The sequence below is a fragment of the Vulpes vulpes genome, chromosome 16 (assembly GCF_048418805.1).
Source record: "Vulpes vulpes isolate BD-2025 chromosome 16, VulVul3, whole genome shotgun sequence".
Classification (NCBI taxonomy): Eukaryota; Metazoa; Chordata; class Mammalia; order Carnivora; family Canidae; genus Vulpes; species Vulpes vulpes.
In genome coordinates, this window is record NC_132795.1 from 24022023 (window position 1) to 24049986 (window position 27964).

At 36.7% G+C, this 27964-nt stretch overlaps 1 protein-coding gene across 6 annotated transcripts in view; it reads left to right on the forward strand.

Moving 5' to 3' along the window:
- SF3B1 (splicing factor 3b subunit 1) overlaps positions 1-17750 on the forward strand; it is a 60266-nt gene extending 42516 nt beyond the window's left edge. For 4 of the 6 annotated variants that reach the window (XM_072741287.1, XM_072741288.1, XM_026002608.2 and 1 more), the window contains 19 exons: positions 2673-2910; positions 3779-3991; positions 4235-4356; positions 5645-5842; positions 5939-6040; positions 6594-6773; positions 7496-7582; positions 7714-7984; positions 8258-8403; positions 8510-8656; positions 8792-8917; positions 9622-9843; positions 10124-10306; positions 10398-10509; positions 11964-12084; positions 12423-12554; positions 14727-14999; positions 16754-16970; positions 17269-17750. In XM_072741287.1, the coding sequence (XP_072597388.1) occupies positions 2673-2910; positions 3779-3991; positions 4235-4356; positions 5645-5842; positions 5939-6040; positions 6594-6773; positions 7496-7582; positions 7714-7984; positions 8258-8403; positions 8510-8656; positions 8792-8917; positions 9622-9843; positions 10124-10306; positions 10398-10509; positions 11964-12084; positions 12423-12554; positions 14727-14999; positions 16754-16970; positions 17269-17427 (3249 nt within the window). In that variant the 3' untranslated portion in view covers positions 17428-17750. Of the gene's footprint in view, positions 1-2672; positions 2911-3778; positions 3992-4234; positions 4357-5644; positions 5843-5938; positions 6041-6593; positions 6774-7495; positions 7583-7713; positions 7985-8257; positions 8404-8509; positions 8657-8791; positions 8918-9621; positions 9844-10123; positions 10307-10397; positions 10510-11496; positions 11567-11963; positions 12085-12422; positions 12555-14726; positions 15000-16753; positions 16971-17268 lie in introns of those variants that run through there. The other 2 variants (XR_011997787.1, XR_011997788.1) reach the window with 2 other exon arrangements.
- The last annotated feature ends 10214 nt before the right edge of the window (positions 17751-27964 follow it).

Here is a 27964-nt window from a genome sequence, read left to right on the forward strand (position 1 = left end):
TCCTGATTCTCCTAAAACTCTCCTCACTGACTCTTGTTCCTCAGTCTTATTTGCTGGATCTTCCTCAGCTTCCTTTAACTTTGGGGTTTTCTAGTGTTCAATCCCTGGACTTATTTTCCATCTAAATGCACTCCTTAGGATCACATTCTTGTCTTCATATACCATCTCTATAAGACTGCTCCCAGATATAGAAGTCTATCCCCTACATCTCTTCTGTTGTCAGGCCTGACAATTTTACTTGGATGTTTAATAGGCATTTCAAAACAGATTTTTCTAAAATAAAATTAACTGATTTTCTCTATCCACTCACCCCTTCCAGTCTTTTCCCATGTCTGTTGGCTCAAGCCAGATTCTTAAAGAGTCCTAGCAGTGTCATCCATTCTCTTATCCCATCTTCGTCTCTTATCCCAAATCTTATCCATAAATTTTCTTGGCCCCACCTTTTCTTTTCTTTTCTTTTCTTTTCTTTTCTTTTCTTTTCTTTTCTTTTCTTTTCTTTTCTTTTCTTTTCTTCTTTTCTGTTTTCTTTTCCTTTTCTTTTCTTTTCTTTCTTTCTTTCTTTCTTTCTTTCTTTCTTTCTTTCTTTCTTTCTTTCTTTCTTTCTTTCTTTCAAGATTTTATTTATTTACTCACAGACACACAGAGAGAGAGAGAGGCAGAGACACAGACAGAGGGAGGAGAAACAGGCTCCATGCAGGGAGCCCGACGCGGGACTCGATCCCGGGTCTCCAGGATCACACCCCAGGCTGCAGGCAGCGCCAAACCGCTGCGCCACCGGGGCTGCCCTTGGCCCCACCTTTAAATATATTCAGGATCTAACCACTTTTCATGGCCTCAGTCTCTACCACTCTAGTCTAAATCACTATTTTTTTTTTAAGTGTATTTATTTATTTTAGTAATCTCTACACTGGGCTCAAACTCATGACCTCAAGATCAAGAGTTGCATGCTCTTTTGACTGAGCCAGCCAGGTACCTCCTAAGTCAGTATTCTAGCATAGACTACTGTAGTTTTATTTACAGACCATGGCAGTATTTTCCCAAACCCCAAACTGGGTTATAGTAAACCTAATAATTTCCGAAGACTTCAGTTTAAGATAGAGTCTGAGGAGTTCCCATATGCTTGCTGATATATGAGAGGATTTGGTTCTATAGAATATAAATTATTACTAAATTTGGGACACCTGGGTGACTCAGTGGTTGAGCATCTGCCTTCCTGTTCAGGGTGTGATCTCAGGGTCCTTGTGGGAAGGCTGCTTCTCCCTCTGCCAATGTCTCTGTCTCTCTCTTGTGTTTCTGGTGAATAAATAAAATATTTTTAAAAATCATTAAATTTAATTCTGTAGTTAATAATGCTAATTTTAAAAACCAGGAAAGAGAAACTTCTCTATTTAATTGCGTGCTCATGAAAACTAGACACAAGAATTGATTGTGTGTCTTATAAAAACTGTATAGAATCAGATGATGTTTTCTTTCATTCTGGTCACTTAACACAGTTCCATCGTAATCAGTACTATGGGAATTACAGTGGATAGTAGAAAGGCCAAAAATGAAGGTTTTTTTTTTTTTTTTTTTTTATGATAGTCACAGAGAGGGGGCGGGGGCAGAGACATAGGCAGAGGGAGAAGCAGGCTCCATGCACCGGGAGCCCGACGTGGGATTCGATCCCGGGTCTCCAGGATCGCGCCCTGGGCCAAAGGCAGGCGCCAAACCGCTGCGCCACCCAGGGATCCCCCAAAAATGAAGTTTTAAGTGATTTATGTGCTTTACTCACCTAATGGACAATTTCTCAACCCTGAGTGACACATAGAATTTTTTCAAAGGAGAAAAGTACTTTTAGCCTTAATTTGTTATGGTATTTCTGCAAATTTACAAGTGTAAATTCTTAGGTTGGATAGAGCATCCAACTTTAAATATGTAAAAGTATATTACAAAACATATGGAATACTTACACATCTTAAATACAAATTTTGTTTTGGCTTACGCTGAAGCACCTATTACTTTGATACTATAGTGTCTGCACTATGCAGGTTCTTCTATCATGGGCTATCTAATGCCTTGAATCACCTACTCCTTGAGGTGATTTTCCTGGTCTCTGAACTAAAATGGAAGCTGTGATTACTCTACCTCTAATCTTTTCTTCATTAATCTTGTTAGCATCAGTTAGAATAATATTTCAAATGTGATTGCAAATTTCGGGGATTGAAATCATGCGGCAATATCTAGCTATAATTTCCCAGGTGATCCAAAATATACTTACATTAGTTAAATATGCACACAAAATTGAACAAAACCACAAAAATAGTGTTTCTTAGAACTCATAGATAGATGTCTCTAAGCCCAGTTTGGGAAGTATTTATATAATTAAAGCTGAAATTTTTTTATTTTAGATCTAGACAGAGAAGGCTTAGTGATTTTTCTCAAAAATAGTGGTGTATTCAAGACTCACACTAAAAATACATTGTGTGTATTTTTTTTTAAGCTAGGGCTTTTTAAAACTTTACATTGTTTTTAGCCAAACATACTTGCTATAAAGCAGGTATCTCTTAAGCAGAGTAATTCACTCTCATTTGTATAGAATAAGACTAAAACATTTGTTTACAATTTTTTTGTTAGAAATTTTCTAGTTATTTTTATGTGGGTATGTGAAATAAAGTTCTTTTTGCTTTGTTAAGACCCCTGGACATACCCCTTCCTTAAGATGGGATGAGACACCAGGTCGTGCAAAGGGAAGTGAGACTCCTGGAGCAACCCCAGGCTCAAAAATATGGGATCCTACACCTAGTCACACACCAGCGGGAGCTGCTACTCCTGGACGTGGGGATACACCAGGCCATGCAACACCAGGCCACGGAGGCGCAACTTCCAGTGCTCGTAAAAACAGATGGGATGAGACCCCCAAAACAGAAAGAGGTACATCTAGGGGAATCTTCGTGTGTGTTGGGGTAAAATATTGATTTGATGAGTGGTATGTTTATAGAGGAAATCTGTTCACAGCTCTAGTCCTGGGTAGAAGGGTAAATTATCAGCCATTTTGGGGATAAAGAACTAAGGAGATCATATACCTAATTCTTTTGCCTTCTTGAAAATATAAAATTTACTATTTTAACCATCTTAACTGTACTTAAGTACATTCACCATTACAACTAATCATTTCTAGAACTTTTTCATCATCCTGAACAGAAACTGTATCCATTAAACAACTCCCCATTTCCTCTTCCTCCTAGCCCCTCGTAATCTCTGTTTTTTGGTATAAATTTGCCTGAATCTCTTTATTTTTTGTGTAAACTATTTAAAGCTACTTTTTGTTAATTCTTTATGAGATTAGTTGTGACAAGTTAAGACTTCATAGTACATGTGTTATATTAAAATTTTAAAAAGAATTTTTAATGATATGAGAGAGTGCTTATTAACATGTGGATGAAAGAAGCAGTTTAGAGTTGTACATGCAGAATAATCTTGACTATACAGAGAAATCAGAAGTAGCTCAAGACGCATGCAGTGGCTGTCTCTGGGTTGTGAGATTATGCCTGGTTAAAAAAAAACTGTTTTCCTATTCCTTAGTGGTTACTAAATTTTTGTAGTCAGCAGGAAAGAAAGAAAAATCCAGGATTAATATGAAATGAAGGTTAACTCTTTAAATGGGTCTCCATTTTAAGAATATCCTGTTTTTGAACTTGACCAGTTTTAATACGTTAGCTCTTTGAGAATAAACAGTAATTTTTTTGACCATGGTTTAAGTTTTATATTTCTTTACCTTTTTTTTTTTTTTTTTTTAAAGATACTCCTGGGCATGGAAGCGGATGGGCTGAGACTCCTCGAACAGACCGAGGTGGAGACTCAATTGGTGAAACACCAACTCCGGGAGCCAGTAAAAGAAAGTCACGTTGGGATGAAACACCAGCTAGTCAGATGGGTGGAAGCACTCCTGTTCTGACCCCTGGAAAGACACCAATTGGCACACCAGCCATGAACATGGCTACCCCTACTCCAGGTAGGAAATCTCCCATTAGAAAGAATTATTTTCCTAGAAATATTTTGATTTCTTTTTTCTCTGTGGTATTCTGTGTGCTATTAACAACAATTTTTAGCAAGAATAATGGATTATAAAAAGCTTTGATTTGCATTTATAATACAAAGCCATTATAATTGATGTTAACGATTTTATATCCCAAGGACCTATGTAATGATAAAGATTTGCACTATGGATTTTTACAGAAATTTCCTCTTTTGGTAGGTCACATAATGAGTATGACTCCTGAACAGCTTCAGGCTTGGCGGTGGGAAAGAGAAATTGATGAGAGAAACCGCCCCCTTTCTGATGAAGAATTAGATGCTATGTTCCCAGAAGGATATAAGGTAATAACGAATATCAGTGTGGTGATATTTAGGATGTGAATTTTATTTAAATGTTTTTTGAAAAAGTTATTTGGTCAAGTTCATATTGGCCTTGCCCAAATTTACTACAGCTATTCCATTCTTTTAGCTGTTTCCAAGTATATTTCAGTTCCAAAAAGTAAGAGATGAAAAAAAATGAATGATATGAAGCTTTTATCACTTTTGGAAAGTGAGAAATTTCAAGGACTTCTGGGACCATACTTTAAGAACTGCTGCCTTGGTGGTATGGAATAGCTCGCTGCTTTAGTTTATCAACAGTCCCAGGATTAAGCTCACATTAGATCATCATTACTTTACTTCGTGCCTCACAAGATTTTGTATACTTAAGTTCATGGGTTGCAAATGAACACAGAAAATACTCTCAACGATAGCAAGTTGAAGTTGGTTTTCAATTTTCTACCTGGGACTCAGGAACCATTTGCTGATCTAAAGGTAGCTTGTGGTCATATAGTTGGAACCTATGACGTCTAGATGGCCTTTACAGAGCCTTATGTTGCCAGTGCCTGCTGCTTTTTTGAGTTTGTATATATTTGATTTTCTCCTTATTAGGTTTATATCAGAATGTTTTAAGTATGCATGAATTTTTGCTATAAACTTATAGCCTCCATAAAATGTGGGTATAGACACTCTACAACTTACTGTTGACTGAATGTCTTCTCAATTGCAGTCACTGATTTCCTTAATATCAATAGGAGAGAAAAGTCCAAGTGAATCTTAGGTGAAGTTTTTGGTTTAATCAAATGTCATATTTTATAGGGCTTTGGTAAATATTTTACTTTTGGTTTTTACGCATTTAGTTTTATGCATTTAACTTATTTTTGTCAAGCAACTTAAATATTACGATTTTTTTGCTTTTATAAAAGTGCAGAGATTAATGTGAATGGTTTTTCATTTTATTAAAATTAACCCTTTATTTGCATTTTGTGAGTTTACTTCGTTTATGACATACTGGCTCACCAACATGTTTATATGGGTTAATGTTTGAAAGTGATTAGAATTTTATGAGCCTGCCTCAGGTATCCTCATTTTCCCACATTCCTAATGTATTTAATTAGCAGATGAGAAATACGAATGGTTGTCATACAGATTTTAAATACAAGGTAGAAAGATGGGATCAATATTAATTCTTGTTTCCAAGCAAAAAGCTTCTAGCTAATAAACTGTAAGGTGTTTTAAGTGCAAGTACTATTCATTATGTTACTACTTTACAAAGTCAAGACAATCCTAAACTATCTTTTAACTGTATTAGGTACTTCCTCCTCCAGCTGGTTATGTTCCTATTAGAACTCCAGCTCGAAAGCTGACAGCAACTCCAACACCTTTGGGTGGCATGACCGGTTTCCACATGCAAACTGAAGATAGAACTATGAAAAGTGTTAATGACCAACCATCCGGAAATCTCCCATTTTTAAAACCTGATGATATTCAGTACTTTGATAAGCTTTTGGTAAGTGTAATAGAATTAAAATACTACTTTTTATTTAGGACTTAAAAATCGCAAGATCTTAATCTACCTTCGCATTTTCTTTCTTTTCACTATTAGGTTGATGTTGATGAATCAACACTTAGTCCAGAAGAGCAAAAAGAGAGAAAAATAATGAAGCTGCTTTTAAAAATTAAGAATGGAACACCTCCAATGAGAAAGGTAAGTACCAGTTCACTAAATCATTAGGTTCACTATAATTTTATGTTTAGAAATTTAAAATTAACCTCTTCATCTTTATCAAGGTCATAGTATAAGAGAAAGAAAGGCATGTGGTATGAGAGATTTAGCTTTTTGATCAATTATGTGCTAATAAGGATGTTGAAAAATGAGATTCTCCTTTTTGTTCTCAGGACCTTTAAAACATGCTGAAGACACTAAGGTAATTAGTGGAATTATGTGAGGAATTACATTAATACATGTAATTTGAAGATGGGCAGTCCTTTAGCAGACGTTAAGAAGGAGTTTTTTATTGTAACCTGTGGCTCTATTCTTTACCAAATTATCCTTTTTTGAATTAACTGAAAACATCGAACTTGAGTCACAGGAGTTCAAACTTCAGATAATTTGATGGGAATGTACTCATGCTACTATGTGTAAGATGTCTGTGAAACTTACACTAAAAAAATTAAGTTATAGAAAATCATGGAGTAATTTGCTTATTCAGAATGCTTTTAATTCTAAAGGAACACCTCTTACTCTTTTTATCCCCCAGGCTGCATTGCGTCAGATTACTGATAAAGCTCGTGAATTTGGAGCTGGTCCTTTGTTTAATCAGATTCTTCCTCTCCTGATGTCTCCTACACTGGAGGATCAAGAGCGTCATTTACTTGTGAAAGTTATTGATCGAATATTATACAAACTTGATGACTTAGTTCGACCATATGTGCACAAGGTTGGTTGTTTTCCTCAAATAGTGTTATTACTGGTTGAATATTTTGTAATATAAAAGGAATTCATGGATTTTTAAAACCAGCTTTTTTGTGAAATTTTAAAAATTCTGCAAAAGTAATAGCTGATGTATGCATTCACAGTAAAAAGGGAAATTTCACCCTCCTGCAAGACACTGAGTTAACCAAAACTAAATTTACATGTCGTCTTAGACCCTTTTCTTTGCATAAACATATATCATACATATACAAATGTATATGTATATATCTAGAAGGAACTTTATGTCATCTTTACCTTAATGGGATCATATTAATAATTTTTTCTTTCATTTCTTTTTATTGGTATTACACTAAGATGAGAAAAGATGTGTATCTGAAGCATACCATTTATTGTTAAGGACCCATCTTTTTGCTGGTGGTAATAATGGTTTAGAATTGTAAAATGAAGATTGATGTATACAGTTACTATTTTAAAATGTTGACTGTTAGCCTATAGATTAATAGTTCTCCCCAGTTTTTATATATCCTGAGATTGCATCATTAAAATTTTTAATTTGTCCCTTGATTAACAAAGTACCCTGGTAATTATAAATTTCCTGGTAAAATATGTTTTGTATGCTTGTGTGTTAAGTAACAAATGCTCTTTAATTTTTCTCTATATTTAATTTTGTTACATGAGTATGCCATTAGTAATTGATGTGAAAATGTAGCTCTTTTTCTTTTTCAGATCCTTGTGGTCATTGAACCATTGTTGATTGATGAAGATTACTATGCTAGAGTGGAAGGTCGAGAGATTATTTCTAATTTGGCAAAGGTATTTACATTACATTATATTTCTAGAGAAGAAACTTTTATATCCACCAATGGGATTGTTTGGGTATAGAAAGAAAGAATTCAGAGTTAATGTTATTAACTGATGACTGTTCTTTTTTCTTGACTTTTTAGGCTGCTGGTCTGGCTACTATGATTTCTACCATGAGACCTGATATAGATAACATGGATGAGTATGTCCGTAACACGACAGCTAGAGCTTTTGCTGTTGTAGCCTCTGCCCTGGGCATTCCTTCATTGTTGCCCTTCTTAAAAGCCGTGTGTAAAAGCAAGAAGTCCTGGCAAGCGAGACACACTGGTATTAAGATTGTACAGCAGATAGCTATTCTTATGGGCTGTGCCATCTTGCCACATCTCAGAAGTTTAGTTGAAATCATCGAACATGGTAAGTTGTAATACAACTTTGTCTATCTTTTTATAAGACAGGTATCCAGAAATTTGGGCTACTGATTTGGAGAGATAAATGGAAGGGCTTCAGCTACATCAACACATAGTTTATGATGGGATTTGTAACATCTAAATTAGAGGCTGTGATTCACACTGGCTTTTTTGCCTCATTTTGTCTAATGTGAACAGATTCTGCAGTTTGATTAAATGATGAGGTTGTGGAAATTACGAAATGTCACTTAATAGTTACAACCCTTGTTTGGTTTTCTAGGTCTTGTGGATGAGCAACAGAAAGTTCGGACCATTAGCGCTTTGGCCATTGCTGCCTTGGCTGAAGCAGCAACTCCATATGGTATCGAATCTTTTGATTCTGTGTTAAAGCCTCTATGGAAGGGTATCCGCCAACACAGAGGAAAGGTAGGTTAACTAAATAGATTTTATTTTTCTTTTGATTTTTCTTCACTGAAGTTAAGGCAACTTAAATCTAATTTATTAATTATATGTATTTTTTATTTTAAAATAGGGTCTGGCTGCTTTCTTAAAGGCTATTGGGTATCTTATTCCTCTTATGGATGCAGAATATGCCAACTACTATACTAGAGAAGTGATGTTAATCCTTATTCGAGAATTTCAGTCTCCTGATGAAGAAATGAAGAAAATTGTGCTGAAGGTAATTGTTTCAAATTTTTGTCCCGTATTTGTTTCTGTAAATTGGGTGTGTTTCATGGTTCAAAGAGAATGTTAACGTTAAAACAACTATTGTGTGTTACAAGACCAATTTTACTATTATTTTTTATCCTTTTAGGTGGTGAAGCAGTGTTGTGGAACAGATGGTGTAGAAGCAAACTACATTAAAACAGAGATTCTTCCTCCTTTTTTTAAACACTTCTGGCAACACAGAATGGCTTTGGACAGAAGAAATTACCGACAGGTAAACTTTTATTGTAAAAAATATTTTCAAGGGGTGCCTGGCTGGTTCAGTGAGTAGAGCATGTGACTCTTGATCTCAGAGTTGTGAATTCAAGTCCCACATTGGTCATGGACCCCACTTTTTAAAAAGGGTATTTATTTATTTATTAAAAGATTTATTTATTTATTCATGAGAGAGACACACACACACAAGCAGAGGGAGAAGCAGGCTCTATGCAGGGTGCCTGATGTAGGACTGGATCCCGGACCCCAGGATCTCAGGATCACGCCCTGAGCCAAAGGCAGATGCTCAACTGCTGAGCCACCCAGGTGTCCCTAAAAACTATTTTTTAAAAATGCTTTTAACTAATTCTTCAGCCAGAGTGAATAAATGTTAACGTATTATTATTTTTTTTTCTGGTTACCTCATAGTATGTGCCTGATTGTGAAAGGAAATTGATTTTAGTCAACCATTTAACTTCCGTTTTGATTTTGCATCCTAGGATAAATACCCAACTATGAATTAATGTCTTTGTCAGTTAAATGAAATGCTTAATCTGGCTAGGAAAACATGATTACAGTCTAACCTTAAATCACTTTGACTTATACTCACATTTATGTTTTTTGGTCCCCTTTCTCTTAAGGGTTTTAAAACAGGAGTTAACTCTTCTCAGCATTTTTGCAGACCTGAATATATCTAAAGGGTTTTTTTCCTTCTCTTTTTAGTTAGTTGATACTACTGTGGAGTTGGCAAACAAAGTAGGTGCGGCAGAAATTATATCCAGAATTGTGGATGATCTGAAAGATGAAGCTGAACAGTACAGAAAAATGGTGATGGAGACAATTGAGAAAATTATGGGCAACTTGGGAGCAGCAGATATTGATCATAAACTTGAAGAACAGCTGATTGATGGTATTCTTTATGCTTTCCAAGAACAGACTACAGAGGTAAGGATACTAATTACTTTGGCAAATTGCTGCTGACTTTCATATTTGTAAAATACATTACTTTTCAAGCAAGTAATTATCACTAAAATGTAATTGGATTTAAAATTTTTTAAATGTTCATGTTCTCATTCCAGTTGTCTGAGGAAATACGCTTATGTAAATTTTTAGATTTCATTTTGTTATATTAGTATTTTTAAACTATTCAATCACAAACGGAATTATCTAGTTCTCAGTGAATGTAGTTTAAAAATTTAACTTAGTTTTTTTTTTTTTTTTTAAGGACTCAGTAATGTTGAATGGCTTCGGCACAGTGGTCAATGCTCTTGGCAAACGAGTCAAACCTTACTTGCCTCAGATCTGTGGTACAGTTTTGTGGCGTTTAAATAACAAATCAGCAAAAGTCAGGCAACAGGCAGCTGACTTGATCTCTCGAACTGCTGTTGTCATGAAGACTTGTCAAGAGGTAAACTTTTGTATGAGGTTCTTATTTCCTCACCGTATAGTTTCATGTAAATGGTAACATTTTAACTTTTTTTTTTTTATTGTTATTACAGGAAAAGTTGATGGGGCACTTGGGTGTTGTTTTGTATGAATATTTGGGTGAAGAGTACCCTGAAGTATTGGGCAGCATTCTTGGAGCACTGAAGGCCATTGTAAATGTAATAGGTATGGAAATTGCTGGTCATGTAAGAATTTTTTTGTTTTGCTTTTTAAACTTTTTTGTTGAAAGTAAAATATAGAATTATATTTAGGAGTTGAGTGATTTCTAAGATTTTGTTTTTTAAGCACTTTAAAATTAAAGTCAGGATGTCACAATAGTCTTATTTCCTAAAACTCATTTATATTGTACTTTAAAAAGAGGACTGTAAGAGAAGTGGGAATAGTTACAACTCAAAAAACTTTGAAGTCCAATGGAATAGAGAATCCTAATAAAAATAGTTTCTCACCAGAAATGTGTTTGGGGGGTAGGGTGGGAGGAGACAATGCTGAAGTTTTAGTTTAGTTTTAGGACAAAATATATATTTAACCTTGAATTAGTAAATGATTATGGCAGGTTTTTCTGTTTGCTATTATGTTCCAGTAACATAACCAGGGAGAAAGTGAATTTTTCAAGTTGTGGTCTCATTTTTATATCTAATTCTTTATCCATTCAGTTTTCAAACCCAAAGTAAAGATATGAGTACATTACAAATGTTCTTGGGTATGGAGAGCGAAGATTTTATTATTTAAGGACATTATGATGAAGCAAACAAATGGTCTCTTGTGTTTAATCTTTCATTGCTATTGAACATGACTGTTGGGAAAGTAACTTCTCTTTGGTTCAGAGGAGCCAAAATAACCTAGCAGGAGGTCAGAATAGCTGGCTGTGAGAGCCACTTTTTCTCATTTTATTTAGTAAGGGGTTTTTATGCAATATAGGAGATCTTTGAACCATTGCATTTACATATAACCCCCAGTCTAGCCCTGTCTTCTATACTTGATTTGCCAAAAATCAGTTACTTGGCCACTTGTGGGGCTCTGGTTTTCAGGGAGTTGTAAACCATATTGTTGATCAGGGAAACATGGGAAAAGCAATGGAGAGAGAATCAGAACAAGCAATTCTAGTTAGAGCAAGAGCCCCTGCCAGCTGCCTCCTTTTTTCTCTCTTCATAGGTGTAAATACCATCCAAGTATGCCCTGCATTGCAGGGAGACTGGAGATCTGTTTGTTTTGCAGTTAAAGGGTAAGGGGGCCCTTCCTGGAAAATTTTGCTTTAATTTACATGTCTACCTCTGGCTTATATTGTTGTGTATGGCCGGAACATAAACTGTCCCCATATTTAAATGTGAGTGTACAAATACATTTCAGAACCAGATAAAACTTTTTTTTGTTGTTGAGTATCCATCATTCTTTAAATCACTTCACTAATTTCTTTCATTTCTATGCATAATCAGAAGTTTTAATAAAAAGTTAAAAACAATTCTGAGTCTGGTCAGAATCTGGGGCTTTTTCTTTCCATAGGCAGCTGTAAGTTTATATATATGCCTAGTCATGTGTATTACATTGCTAAGTAAAAGGTAAAATGAACAAAGGGTATTGTTCAAAAGTTTATTGATAGTGTATTGACTTCTATTAAATAGGTATGCATAAGATGACCCCACCAATTAAAGATCTCCTGCCTAGACTCACCCCCATCTTAAAGAACAGGCATGAAAAAGTACAAGAAAATTGTATTGATCTTGTTGGACGTATTGCTGACAGGTAAGTAGATTACCTAAACATTTTTATGAGCTGTTTGGTTGGTTGTGAGCTTTTGGTTTTAACAGTTAGCCACTTTTTATTCACTGCACATTTGTTTAATATTGTTAATAGAAGTATATATGATAAGACTACCCAGTGAAATTTTCAGTGAAATTTCAATTTAGATGGTAATGAAGAGGTGGCAATATAGTTTTAAGATTAAACCATCCTTTCTGAAGAGTAACATTTTTTTATTTAATGCTTAAACTGAGTAGGTAATCATGTTTTGAGAATTGAATTTTTGTAAGATTACCTTCTAAAATTTCTTGTTATGGAACAAATTAACTTTTTTTAAATAGGGGAGCTGAATATGTGTCTGCAAGAGAATGGATGAGGATTTGCTTTGAACTTCTGGAGCTCTTAAAAGCTCACAAAAAAGCTATTCGTAGAGCCACAGTGAACACATTTGGCTACATTGCAAAGGCCATTGGGTGAGTATTATTTATTTATATATATATGTTTTTAACTTTGTAATAAACCCATTGTGTTGAAAAACTTGTTTCTTAAGTAATCTCTAAAGGCATGGTATGAGTAATGCAATTGAGAAAAAGCACATTTAACCGATGACCTTCGATATTTGAGATGTTTTCTTAAATTTCAAGTTGAATTAAAATAGAGCTTTAGGTTTTTTTAAAAAAGTATATATATATATTTATTTATTTTTAGAGAGTAAGCATGGTGGGGAGTGGCAGAGGGGGAGAGAGAGAGTCCTAAGCAAATTTGGGGCTCAATCTCATGACCCTGAGATCATGACCTGAGCTGAAATCGAGTCAGACACTTAACTGACTGAGCCACCCAGGCACCCCTAGATGGAGAGTCTTATATTTTAATTTAATCACACCTCATTTTCAGAAAGGGAAATGGTACCATCTTTAGAATCATTCTAAATTTTTGTTGGTCTTTTTCAGGATTTTTTTTTTTATATGTTATGGCCAGTTCTTAATAAAATAGCATAATTTAAGTTTCATGTTCATGCTTTGTGTGTGTGTTTTTTTTGTTTTGTTTTAAGATTTTATCTGAGAGAGTGCAAGCATGAGGTTGGGGGAAGGGAGGGGATGGGTGGGGGAGCAGGGAGCAGATTCCCCAGTGAGCAATGAGCCCAATGCAGGGCTTGATTCTGGGATCCTGAGAGCATGACCAGGGCCAAAGGCAGACACTTAACAGACCGAGCCACCCAGACACCCCAATACTTTGTGTTTTAAAAATATTTATCTAAGATGAATCCACAAACAACTGAAATTGTAACTGTTAGATAATCTATGGTTATTTACTTCCACTTCCTCAGAACCAAACTAGAAAAAAATAGTCATTTTAGAAAATGAGATACCATGTATACATGGGGCTTAATGACAAAATATTTTCTTTTTCTTTCTTTTTTTTTTTTTTGACAAAATATTTTCAAGCGGTAAAACATAATAAAAGTCAGCTTAATTAAAGTCTCCTCACCCCTTCACCCTCTTTTTGGTAGCAGTAATTATTTCAGCAGTGATATATTCAAGACATTTGCAGTGAGTAGCTTTTATGTTTTTTTTTAGCTCCTGTGTCTTTCCAAGTTTGTGGTAAAATAAATTCTGGAAGAAGTATACGTATGTAATAAGGTATATGGGAGAGAAGATAAGGAAAGTAGATCTTGTGTGTTGGGGCATGAGAGACCACAGTTTGGATATTGCCTAGCTCTAGTGGCCATGTTTTGACCATTCTAGAATTGTTCAGTCTAAACATTTAATTAAGCTTCTTTATATTAGGAAGTTCATTAAAGACTGAATCCATGGGCGCCTGGGTGGCTTAGTCGGTTAAGCATCTGCTTTGGCTCAGGTCATGATTTCAGGGTCTTGGAATTGACCCACACATCAGGCTCTTGGCTCAGCTGGGAGCTCAGCGGGAACCTGCTTCTCCCTGTTTCCCCCTCTCCCCAAAATCTGTGCATGCGCTCTCTCTCTCTCTCTCTCTCTCTCTCTCTCTCTCTCTCTCTCAAAATCTTAAGTAAAACATGTTTAAAAAATATGAACCCATTAAATTTTTTTCTTCAAAAGATTTTTTAATTTTTTTTTAATTTTTATTTATTTATGATAGTCAGAGAGAGAGAGAGGCAGAGAGAGAAACAGGCTCCATGCACTGGGAGCCCGACGTGGGATTCGATCCCGGGTCCCCAGGATTGCGCCCTGGGCCAAAGGCAGGCGCTAAACCGCTGCGCCACCCAGGGATCCCCAGATTTTTTAATTTAAATGAAATTATTGGGATGCCTGGGTAGTTTAGTGGTTGAGCGTCTGCCTTTGGCTCAGGGCCTGATCCTGGATTCCTGGGATCGAGTCCCTCATCAGGCTCCTTGCATGGAGCCTGCTTCTCCTCCCTCTGCCTGTCTCTGCCTCTCTCTCTCTGTCTCTCATGAATAAATAAATAAAATCTTAAAAAAAATAAATGACGTTCTTCAGTAGAAACAAATGCCAATGCCAAATTACTTTAGAGTGTTATATTTTATCATAAAATTACAAAGTTCCCACTAATTGTTTAATGTACAGTTTTTCCTTTGCGTTTTTTTTTCCTTTCCAAAAAAAGATTTGATACTTAATCTGACAGTTTGCTGACATACTGCTTTTTTTCAGCCCTCATGATGTATTGGCTACACTTTTAAACAACCTCAAAGTTCAGGAAAGGCAGAACAGAGTTTGTACCACTGTAGCAATAGCTATTGTCGCCGAAACATGTTCACCCTTCACGGTACTACCTGCCTTAATGAATGAATACAGAGTTCCTGAGCTGAATGTTCAAAATGGAGTCTTAAAATCACTTTCCTTCTTGTTTGAATATATTGGTGAAATGGGAAAGGACTACATATATGCTGTAACACCATTACTTGAAGATGCTTTAATGGATAGGTAAGTGACCCAAATTCAATGCAAGAAAGTAGTTTTCTTTCTTCCTTTATGTTAGAACTTATTGGAATAATTATTATATGACCTACTTATGGTGCAGTTAAGGGGAATACTAGCCTGGATTTTTATGAAAACTGAGTATGATTATTTTTTAAATAATCTAAATGTTATGCGGTTCCCCACATTTTCTCATCCAAGTGCCTCCTCCCCTTTTTAACCCTTATTCTTTCATATCTTTAGACCAAATACATTTTGAAAAGCAGTAATTGATAAACTTTTGTTTTAAAAATTAAAGTCAGATATAAATAAAATTAGAGGAAGTGATGAGCATGAGCTTATTGGTGTGGCAAAGAGACCTGAGCCTTGTGTTATTTATTGGATGCGAAGCAAAGATTTCCAGTAGTCCTTTGAACTACTGAACATAGCCACGCTGTTCCCATTTTAGGCCCCCAGTTGTGGAGACAGTGGTTACTGATGCAGTACTACTGCTTGAATTGTTTGTCAGATTCCTGGTGCCTTTAACCGTCTAGACTGACATACAGCTTTAAACACAAAAGTAATTAAGAATGTACGAAAGGTCAAGGTCCAAGTAGTAATGGAAATGACTGTTTGGGTTCTTTATTTTTCAGGAAAGATAAACTATTCAAATTAGAGCCAGTTCATTTACTTTTGTGTACAGATTAAAGTTACTCATTCATGACCTTCCAAAAGGGAGACTTAATAGGACTCAGCAAGTTACCACAAGGTATAAGTACAAGGCACAGAACAAGAATCATTCTCTGTAAATAAACTGGCCACGTGGGGGGGCCCAGTAAATCAGGAAATTGTTCTGATTCCTTAGTGAGGTGTGCCCAAACATCATAGTGTAGCCTTTGAAGTATGTGACCTGAAGTTAAAAATTATATTCTGTGTACTATTAAGTTGATGTCAACTCATCGAAAATTACTAAATGAAAAGAAACAATATTTGGGAAGTTTATTAATGAGGAATACTGCTTTGCAATGAGGTCTAATAGATGAAGCATTATTATAGTGAAAATAAGAAGAAATAAAGATACTAGTAAGTTCAGTGTTTTTTTCTTAAACCTTTAAGGTATTGTTACTACCTTTGAAGTCAAAGAGTGTGAACTTGTTCTTTTTTTTTTTTTTTTTTTTTTTTTGTGAACTTGTTCTTATACCCACCATAAACTTATCTGATGCTTGTACTCAGTTAAGTAATTGTAGAATAAATAACTCCGTGATCTGTCATAAGTTCGGTTAACATGGGAGATGATAAAATTCTTATTATGTATGTTTGAAAAAATTTTTGGTCCTTCTCTCCAAATTGCATTTTTGGATGAAACTTAAAATTTTTAAGGGAAAGGATTTAATTTTAGTTACCTCTTATATACCAGGATTGAATTACTTTCAAATCTATTAAATTATAGAATTTAAAATGAGATATGACTTATTCATATTGAAGAGTCCTGTATTTTCTCTTTAGTAGCATACTAAAATGTATGCTGCACATGGCTCTCTTGCTCAAATTTCTTTCAAAGGTTAATTAGGAAATACGGTTTATCTTGGAACCACAGTGAGGTTTGAGTCATTAACGTTCTTGTTAGAATCCTGTCATTCTAAAGGCATTCTATATCGGATACATGAAGTATGAGGTGACTGCGCTGAATTTGTAATTTAGTTTCTAATTAGGGCAGGCAAATATTTATAAAACTATGACTATATCTTAACATAGAGCTTTTTTTCCCCACCCCATTATAGGGATCTTGTACACAGGCAGACGGCTAGTGCGGTGGTGCAACACATGTCACTTGGGGTTTATGGATTTGGTTGTGAAGATTCACTGAATCACTTGTTGAACTATGTATGGCCCAATGTGTTTGAGACATCTCCCCATGTAATTCAGGCAGTTATGGGAGCCCTGGAGGGCCTGAGAGTTGCTATTGGACCCTGTAGAATGTTGCAGTATTGTTTACAGGTAAGGTTAAGATTTTTAAAGGGTTACTCAGTGGGAAAAAAAAAATTCAGTTGAATTAATAAATCACTGTTCCTAATTATCAGTAGGGTATTTTGTACCATACAGGAAAACAGTTGTAGGGGGAGGAGAGATTACATTTGTCTTTGCTTGTGGCAGTTTTGTACATTTTTTAGGTGTTTTTTTTTTTCTCTTAAGGGAAAATGTTTGGAATCATACCTTTGTGGGTTTTTTGTGGGTTGTGCTAAGGTTCTGTATGTTATTGAAAATTGAAATAATATATAGTTTTTAATTATCTTAGGGTTTGTTTCACCCGGCCCGGAAAGTCAGAGACGTGTATTGGAAAATTTACAACTCCATCTACATTGGTTCACAGGATGCGCTCATAGCACATTACCCAAGAATCTACAATGATGATAAGAACACCTATATTCGTTACGAACTTGACTATATCTTATAACTTTATTGTTTATTTTGTGTTTAATGCACAGCTGTTTCACCTTAAACTTGCTTCGATTTGGTGATGTAAACTTTTAAACATTGCAGATCAGTGTAGAACTGGTCATAGAAGAAGAGCTAGAAATCAGTAGCATGATTTTTAAATAACCTGTCTTTGTTTTTGATGTTAAACAGTAAACGCCAGTAGTGACCAAGAACACAGTGATTACACACACTATACTGGAGGGATTTCATTTTTAATTCATCTTTATGAAAATTTAGAATTCATTCCTTGTGTTTAAAGGGAATGTTTAATTGAGAAATAAACATTTGTGTACAAAATGCTAACTTGTGTGTGTTTTTTGAACATGACTTGTAAAATGCGGAACTTTGATAAAGTATTGGTTTGTGTAGAATAAGTGGCTTAATTTTATTTTCTGTTACCTGGTTTATAGAAAGTAGTTAGCAGAATATAAACTATATAAAGTGATGGCATCTTTGTCAAATTCCATTGTTCTGTTGATAATGACATTAAGAAGAGTAGCTTTGGGGGTATTCACCTCAAACTAGCACAACCGTTCCATCACCATAGAAAATATAGCACCTTTGCTAATCTGTCTTGCATAATACTATTTTGTACTTACATAGCGCCTTTCATCTCTTGATTTCTCAAAATGCTTTATGAACATGTTTAGGAGAAGTGATTCAAATTCTAACTCTTGAATCTGTGTTTAAAAAGTGGGGAAGGTTTCTACTTTAAAACTGCTTTCTACCTAAGTATTGCTAATAGAATAAGACAATCTTTGGGCTCTTTTCCCATGTCATAAGCCACTACTCAACAATGTATTCAGTAAATACTTGTTGAACACCTACTGTATACCAGCCACTGTGCTTAGTGTAGGGGATGCAAAGGTGCTTTTGACCTGCCCCTTGCCCTTAAGAAATGCAGTATAATGGAAAAGAGGAGATGCATCCAGTTAAATATTACTTATGTACTGTGTTATTACACAATGGCAGCAGCTAAAATGTCTGGGTTTGCTTAAATCTATAGGTGTCAAGCATACATTGAGACTTTAATTCTAGAGGAACCAAGCATTAAGGCAGTACTTAACTATGTTTTGGCAATGACCTTAAATATATTTTCAGTTTTTCCTAATTTTCTGACCAAAAATGTCTTCATTTTAGTCCTTTTACTACTCATAGCAGTTTTGTCTCCTTCAGTAATTACTTTGGTGAACTCTAATGGGAAATGAGATTCTGCAGCAGGGTCAGCATGGGATGACTCTGCCAACGTAAGTAAAATTGTTCCACTGGGACGAGGAGGTTTGTTCCTCCAACTGTTAACACTTAAGGCTTCCTGTTTTGGAGGCTTACATGACAACCTTTGTAATTGGCTAACTTTTACAAAATTAATACTGAGCTAATATTAGCTGACTTTAGGCAGAATTTGTAACTCTTTATTGTTCCTTGTGTAACAAAACTTTGTGACAACATGTCAATGTATACTAAAATTTCCCAAATCATCTTTTTATTCCTGAAGTTTTTGTAATAATCCCCATGTAACTACATCTTGCTGTTCCCTGTAATGTCAAATGACCTTCAGTAATTTCTAATCATGAAAATTGAAAACAGGTTTCAGAGCCAAAATTTAGTTTTAAACCAGTCTTGGAAAAACTAGTTGTATTTTTCCTTCAAGTACTTGGGTAACTTCAGTTTGCTTGGGCCCTGGCTATTTATGGAAAATATATCTGCTTTGTAGTGGCAATGTGGAGCAGAGGAGACTGCCTTACATGACATTTACTGAACAAGTAATTTGAAGACAGGTGAGGGAAACAAGGCTATGACCTTAAAGGATGGGACCAAATAGAGGTTCATAGACATATGAATAATCTTATATGCTTATTATTGAATCAGGAAAGCATTTTGTGACATACCCGTGTGAAAGACGCTATGTGAAGTTTTAACTATCTTTCAAAAGACTTTTTCTTTCGCACTTTCTTTTGGTGTTTCTTAAAGCCAAATTTAAGCAGGAAGAAAATGTTCTTAAGGGGTGACAATGGGTGGGTTTTCTGTGGGCTTTTGTTGGTTTTTCTGTGGGCCCTCTAATGGAATTGATCTCTTTGGCTGTTCAATTTTTTCATATTGTATTTTTAAAATTTGTTGTACGGTGCCCTGTGAGCATCAAGTACCACCAGATGAATAAAACTTATTATATCTAAAGTCTTAGACCAGTTTTTAATATTAGTTGACTGTATTGTTATTGTACTACATTGTTGTAGTTGTGCTATTTAAATAATGAGCTCTTTGGGTGGTTTTCCAGACAAATTTAATACTGAAAAACCAAAGAACTTTAAATCAACTAGAAAAGGCAGCTGCAGCCATATAGGTTTAATTGTTTAATTTTTTTTTTAATTTTTTTTAATTGTTTAATTTTTTTGGTTTCTAGTGCCCCTTATACCCCATAGGGTAAAAGAAGTAGAAACTAGCTATTACAGGGTCTTCAACCTTGGCATTATCGATATTTAGGGTTAGATAACCTTTTTGTTGTGCGACAATGCCGTGAGCATTGTAGGGTGCTGAGCAGCATCCCTGACTTCAACCCACTAGATGCCAGCAGCACCCACCCCAGTTGTGACCAAAATGTCTAGACTGTGCCTCATATCCTTTGGAGGGCAAAACTTCCCTAGGTTGATAACCATTGAGACTTGTTTAGGCAGGACTTCTGTCTGATAAAATATAAAGCATTTCATTTTAGGCAGCATTTGCCTAGGAAGTAACTAGAAATACTATTTCACAAATACTTAAACACCTACCTTGAGTAAAGTGCCACATCAGTCTTGGGGAAAGCAAGCTGAGAGCATAGAAGATACTGACTGACTTCTCTGGTCCTCAGAATCTTGTGGGCCAGCTGGAGTCCCGTGTAGTACAGGGAGAGTGCCAGTGGCTCGTTGTCCACTTGGAATGCAGTTGTTTCAAGCCTTGGTTGTTATCTGTGAGGTATGTGATCTGGCAGGAATAAGAGGGCAGCCAGGGCATGCAGATTTTCCTCCTTTTAAAAAAAAAAAAAAGGATAGGAAGCCATAGAATTTAAGGTGATCTGATAGGAGAATTTAGATTTGCAAGGCAGTCAAGGTTTATAGGCAGGAGGGAGTAAGTAAACTAGAGAGTATAGGTCAGGGACATTTCTAGGGTTCATGCTAGAAAACGTTTCAGGATTCTTAATTTATTATTTTATAATCTAAAAAGACTATGAAAGGACATGCTTGTATATCATATTGGACACAGACTTTTTAAAAATGGCCTAATACATTTTTTTGGAAGGAGGTTTGTAACAAGTTAGTGAATAAGAAGCTCTGGAGGAGTCGTAATCTGAAGTCATATACTGGAATATGCCCGGGGAAGAAACAAATAGGAAAAATTGTTAATTGTTCCTATGTTTACACTCTAAACTTCAAAATTTTTTCAAATATTGAGAAAAGTTGGAAGAATAGTACAATGAACTCTGTATCCTCCACCTAAATTCAGCAATTAAAATTCTGCTAAATTGTCCTCCATACTTTTTAAAACTTTTTGTGAAAGTTTTCTATCAGTATTACTGCAGAAGAAATTTGAGACTATATAAAACGAGGCTGGCGAGCAAGAGAAAGCAGGTAAATGAATGAGTTTCTTGTGTAGAGAAGTGGAAGTCAGGACACAAATGGATTTTCTTGTACAGGAAGAGAAACCTCTTTCCCTGAATCCGTAGGAAGACAGTGTGGTAAGATGTAGGTATGTAAAGTTGCCCATGACCTATCAGAGAGTAAATACAGAAACGGTTTTACTGCTACTTCAGGAACAGGTATACATAAATGAGGAAAATCAAACGTGCAAAAAATTCAAAAAAGTTTAAAACCTGATGAAGTTTAACAACTGGTATCCATTGTGTGTAATATGTATAATATGTAATATGCACCTGTGTACTCTGCATAGTTTTGATCACGAGAGCAGAATGTAATTTACACGGGGAAGAAAATCACTTAGCGCTAACAGAATCACCAAGGAAGAACTGTTGATGTGCCAGATATCTAGACTATTGCTACTCAAAATTGTGGGCTGGAGATCAGCAGCATGGGTGTCACTTGGAGTTTCTTAGAAATGCAGATGCTGGGTTTCGCCCCAGACCTACTGCATGAGGATCTATGTTTTAGTAAGATCCTCAGGTGATTTATATATGTATTCAAGTTTGAGAAATGACCGTCTAGGGCACCATTCCATTCCCAATGTGGTAAGGTAACTCACATGGCTCATAAGAGGGATGGAAGTACTTACTGAGGTATAGAAGTAAGAGGGCCTAATGACACAGGCAAGAGATAATTACCCCCAGGATGGTACTTTATTTACTGAAACCTGGGGGAAATCAAGAGGAAGGGAAAAAAGGAAGGAAGCTTTTCTTTTGTTTTTGTATAAAACCAATGGCTTTTTCCAGTAAGGCTGTGCTAGGGACTAAATGCTTGTATCCTCCAAATCTCTTACATTGAAACTAATTCCTAACATATGATGGTATTGGGAGATGGAGCCTTTGGGAAGTGATTAGGTCTGAGGATGGAGCCCCTGTAAATGGGATTAGTACCCTTATAAGAAGATACATGAGAGCTGACCCTTTCTACTCTCTGCCTTGTCAGGAAAAGATGGTCACCTGTAAACCAGGAAGCAGGTAGGCCCACCTTCACCAGACACTGGATTTTACTGGCACTTTGATCTTAGACTTCTCAACCTCCAAAGCTGTACGGAGTAAATGTTTAAGTCACCCAGCCTATGGTGTCATATTCTGCTATGGCAACCTGAACTAAGGCTGGTTAGGTCAATGCAATTAATAAAGCTCAGAGATGTATACCCACGTCGCCTCTCCTACAGACTAGTTGACCCTGGTTGTAGGAGAACTGTGGACTGAACAGAGCCACACAGCCTATTAAAAATCCTCTCCCTGCCTTTACCATGTCCCAAGGGAAGAGGAGAACAGGGAGTCAACATAGTATAGGTTTACCAGTTGGCTTTAGAGTTTGTCCTATCCAGGTTATAAATTCAAGTCCTGAATCCATAACCTCAGTATTACACTTGATGATTTTGTGACCTTCATCAAGTTGTTTGATCTCTGTCTGCTTTGGTTTCCTCATTGGTAGAATGGGGATAATAGTACCTACTTCAGTAAGTGGTGCTCCTGGTGAAGATTAACTGAGAGCATTCCTCCAAGGTAAAGTGCCTAAGTATAGTGTTAAGCAAATGCTGTTGATATAGTTTATTATTTTTATCATCATGAGGGTGGAGAGCTCTGTTGTCCTGGCTGAAATCGGAGGGGATGGAGATTAGTAGGTGGCTTGAGAAGAAGTTTGGATACAACTTTTGAGGGAATAAGAGAAGGAACTCCTCAGGGCCATTTAAGATGGCCTGATAGTCCCATAGGATTGTAGAATAGTCTCTCGTAGTTCCACAGACCCTGTAGATGGAGAAGGTGTTCAGTTGGATTGATCTGCAGGTACAACGGAAGAAGCGAGAGGATTAGGGGATTGAGTGCAGTTGAAGTCTTGAAAGTACAGATTTGCTGTTCAAATCTTCAAATCACTTTAGAAAGAACTGGTGTCACTTGGGTTAGAAGCACACTCTTTAAATTTTATTTCTCTGAAGACAGTGCATGATTCTGCCTCAAATACTTTAATGAGATATGCAGTCCAACACATTTTTATTTTCTTACAGGCATTTTTACATTTTCATTGCATTGAATAATCTTGAACAAATGACCCATTTGGCTTTTGCATTGATGAAATCATACTTTTAAGGGGATTTGAGAAATGTATTCTCAACTGTGCAGAGTATCTACAACTTAAGTCACAAGGACTTCATTAGTTCATCTGTTTATTTGACATTTATTTAAATAATGATTACTAGGCTAGCTGCTGTAAGTACAGTTGAAAAGGTCCTTCCCTGAAAGATAGAGGAGAAAATAATGAGGTAACAGTAATAGAGGAGATAATGCCAAAACAAAGCTGCAAGTCAAGTTCTTGGTGAGTTCAGAGGACAGAGCTTCCTTCACGTCAAAGAAGGAGGAGAGAGTGTGGTTAGGAGCGAGCTTGAGGAAGAAGGCAAACTTAAACTTAATTTTTGAGGAAGAGTTAGAATTGCCCATATGGTGCTACAAAGGAAAGTTAAAGAACTTTGGCAAGGTAGCAGAAACTTGGGTTGTGTCTAAGAAAGTGTGGGTGGGTGGGCAGGCCCAGTGATGACAAATAGTGGAAGATCAGATGTAGCCCCAAGAAGTTATGTCCAAGTATGTCATATATCTATTCATATCTGAATCTCCTCCATCAAGAAAACTTCCTTCCTTCCTAGGTCCCCAATCCATCTTTACTAAACGAATGAATGAGATATATCTCATTGGCTTCAGTTTATGGAAATCTTCCAAGGCCATTCTTTAAACTTTATAGGCAATGAGTAACTACTAACAATTCAGCATTCATTTATTCAACAGATATTTATTGAAGAAGTCTTTAAAGGGAGATTAATATCCTTAGGTTCATTTCTTTGGTCCAAAGCATTGATTTATATAAAGAATTTATCCAGCAAGTGTTCTCAGAGCAGAATTAGTTCAGAGAAGATACTCCAATTGATTAAATCATAGCCCCCACCCAACACACTTCTCTAAACTCCTTCAACTGTGACACTGTGGTCCCTTTGTTGGTCATTGCTGCCACACTAGCCCACCACTCCAGGATATGGGCCAATTATGGGAGGAATTGATATGAAGCTGGTTTTGTGTTCTTTTTTTTTTTTTTTTTTTATGATAGGCACACAGTGAGAAAGAGAGAGAGAGGCAGAGACATAGGCAGAGGGAGAAGCAGGCTCCATGCACCGGGAGCCTGATGTGGGATTCGATCCCGAGTCTCCAGGATCGCGCCCTGGGCCAAAGGCAGGCGCCAAACCGCTGCGCCACCCAGGGATCCCTGGTTTTGTGTTCTTTAAATTACTTGCTTGTTTGCTTCTTTCCCTAAAAAGTCTTAACATTTTTTTTAATATCACAAAAGGATCTAGAATATTCTGTAATTTTCAGGAGGAAATGGTTTAGCAAAACTTCCAAAGATCATGGCTAATTTGACTTGCAGTCTGAGGGGCTTCCTGGACATTTTCCACATGAAGAGTTGGGATGGATGAGCTGTCAGTGTTGTTTTTAGAGTGTGGCACTATAGCTCTCTGGCCAGTCACCCCAAAAGATCAAGTATGCATGTCGTAATCAGGTAAGGAAACAGAAGCAGTTAATGCTCTGCAAATTTTAATGATATTTCTGTCTCCACTCAAAATTATATATGGATCCAACTTTTAATATTTCTCTTACAGGAAAAAAAATCCTCTTTTTGCTCTAATAAGGAAGTTGGTAATTAGATGCTAATGTTGTCATTTATCTCTGTTCAAAAAAGGCTATTATTAAAGAGGGTCAAGCTGTCTAGTCCCTTTGATGCAGTTACTGAATTCAGTCCTTGGAGGTTTACCATAGCATACCTGGGATCAATCTCTTCCTTCAAGGTTTCAAATGATTTGGAATTTCTAGGGGGGGGGGGGAGTGGGCTGAAAAGGGATGGATGCTAGCTGATTATGACTTGATATTATCTTGGGTAAAAAGTAAAAGAGCATGAAGGAAAACCCTGTTTGAATGCAATGCTGTTTTATTGTGTGCTGAAATTAATGTCTTGCTAGTTTTAACAATAATCACTTAATTAACAGGAGTATAGCAGAGAGAAGAGAATCATCCCTGATTTTGGCAAGATCCTAAAACTGTGAGGTATGGGCAAATAAAGAGTGTTGTCATGATTAGAACCTTGGTGTTCAAAAGGAAAAATGATGAAATCTACATTCATTCAATGAACAATTTAACAACATGCCTTACATTTGATTAGTGCTTTATAATTTCCAAAACACGTTAGCATCTACTTGCTTGTTTATTCCTCACAACAAACTTATGAGGTAGACATTTATTATGCCTGTTGTACAGAGGAGAAAATTAAGGCTCGGTGAGGTTAGGTGGCAATGCCATCATTTGAACCATGGCTGATCTGACTCCAAGCTGATGCTCTTTCCATTGATGCATCTATTCAGTGTTATTTTTTAAACTATTTTTAACTATTTGGGGCACCTGGGTGACTCAGTAGTTGAGCATCTACATTTGGCTCAGGTCGTGATCCCAGGGGAGGGGATCAAGTCCCATATCCAGCTCTCCACAGGGAGCCTGCTTCTCCCTCTGCCTCTGTCTCTGCCTCTCTCTATATCTCTCATGCATAAATAAATAAAATCTAAAAAACAGCCAATAAACTATGTTAACCATTGAAATTAGTTTCAACCTTGTTGTTCTGGACTAATGAGAAATATGTCTTTTTTTTTTTTTTTTTGATAGGTGTTATGTTCTTACCAAATCCTTTAGGCCTGATAAAGTCAAAAAGTCAACAGGAGACCAGGAGAATGGAAAACCTTAGCATATAGAAATAAATATGTATTTTTAATGTTTGATAGAGAGTGAACTAAAAGGACAGAAAAAAAGAATGGAAAACTCTCGCCAAAAGGCTGTTCGCAGGGAAAACATGACTTAATGACAGGTGAAGCACTCTATGGAAATGAGATAATAATGGAAACCTGTAAATGATTAATGCCTTGGTGCATGTGTATTCTGACAAAGACAAAACTGCTTTCATGAGGTGAAGCAATACGCCCAGCACTGAGGGGAAGTAATGAGCACTAAATTTTAAGAATCTCCCATAGGTTGTTTTCATATACCATGGGTGATCCCCTTGGTATTTCTTTCTGTGGTCTTGTGAGCAGTAGATTTGATGATGTGCAAATCTTTATTGACTATTTAATGACTCCCTTTCCCCATCAGATCTTACGATAGTGTCCTAGGTTAGTTAGCAAAATATTTTACTTTTTGAGGATATAAGTGGAATGCTTCTTGCTCCCCGCTTGCTCTCTTCTGGGCCTCCCTGCCCTGGCACAGTCAGGTGCTGTTATCTGGTGAAGCCCTTTATTTCCTCCTTCCCTTGGCTGGCTCCTGCTTTGTCTTTGGGAATGTGCTCTTTTTAGTTCTTTTGGAAGCCACTGGTTAGGCACTGCATTGATGATGCTCTCCCAGCACCTGGCACGCACTCGCCTCTTCCCCATTTGTGTTGAAGTTGCCCATTCGCTCATGTGACCTCCTGAGTGGCCTTGGAAAGGCGTGAGCCCATGGGTGTGGCCCAAGACCTGTGTGCTGCTTGGTGCATGTGTGGCAAGGGGCTCAGTGAGTGACGGCCCTCCTGAATTGTCTCAGACAGTCGTGCAAGCACTTCTAGGCAGTAAAGCAAGCAGGCACATTTATTTTTCTTCTTTTTTCCCCCTCACTTTATTTCTTTAGTCTAAATTTCTTTTTTAGTTTAAATTCAATTTGCCAACATATAGTATGACACCCAGTGCTCATCACATCATGAGGCAGGCACATTTCTAAGCAAATAATTCTTTGGTATTAGTTGACAAGCTGTGAAAGTATCCAATGTCATCATGAAATTGAGGAAATCATATAAATCTCTGTTCTGTGAAAAAGCTTTGTTCAAGAAATTCTATTTCCTACAATCTTCTAGGCTTCTGACAGGGGGCAGCAGAGCCCATGAAAACTAAAGTTGGCTGCTTTTAACTGGTGGTTTGCAGTTGGAATCAGGCCTTTCATTTTCAGCAGAAACCAGCTCTTGATATCTGACAAACCTCACTATGGAATAAAGACTTTAAGGTAAAGGCTAGCTTTTATTAATTCAATATTCTTTGAAGGCACTACAAATAATTTACTGTTTTTTTAAAAAATTAATTTATTTATTCATGAGAGACACACAGAGAGAGGCAGAGACATAGGCAGAGGGAAAAGCAGACTTCCCACAGGGAGCCCGACGTGGGACTCAATTCTGGATCCTGTGAGCTGAAGGCAGATGCTCAACCGCGGAGCCACCCAGGAGTCCCTACTGTTTTGTTTTGTTTTGTTTTAAGGAATAACGGTTTATTATTGTTTTATTTTTTAAAAGATTTTATTTATTTATTCATGAGATACAGAGAGAGAGAGAGATAGAGAGAAAGGCAGAGACACAGGCAGAGGGAGAAGCATGCTCCATGCAGGGAGCCTGACGTGGGGACGTGGGACTCGATCTAGGGTCTCCAGGATCAGGCCTGGGCTGAAGGTGGCGCTAAACTGCTAAGCCACCCCAGGCTGCCTGGTTTATTATTGTCTTAATGCAAATAACCATCTCCCTCACTTTTTGCTGGGTAGGAAAAACTCTTTTTCCTTGGATCCCATAGATTCAGGATTCAGTCCCACAAACCCCCCCCCCCCCCCCCGCCACACACACACACACACACACACACACACACACACACACTTCACATGCCAGATTTAAGTCCCCGATTGTTACCGTATTCTGACCTACTGACTGGAAATTGGGGTTCCCACAAACCCCTCTTTGAGATCAATAATTTGCTAGAATGGCTTGCAGAACTCAGGGAAATGCTTACTTACATTTACTGGC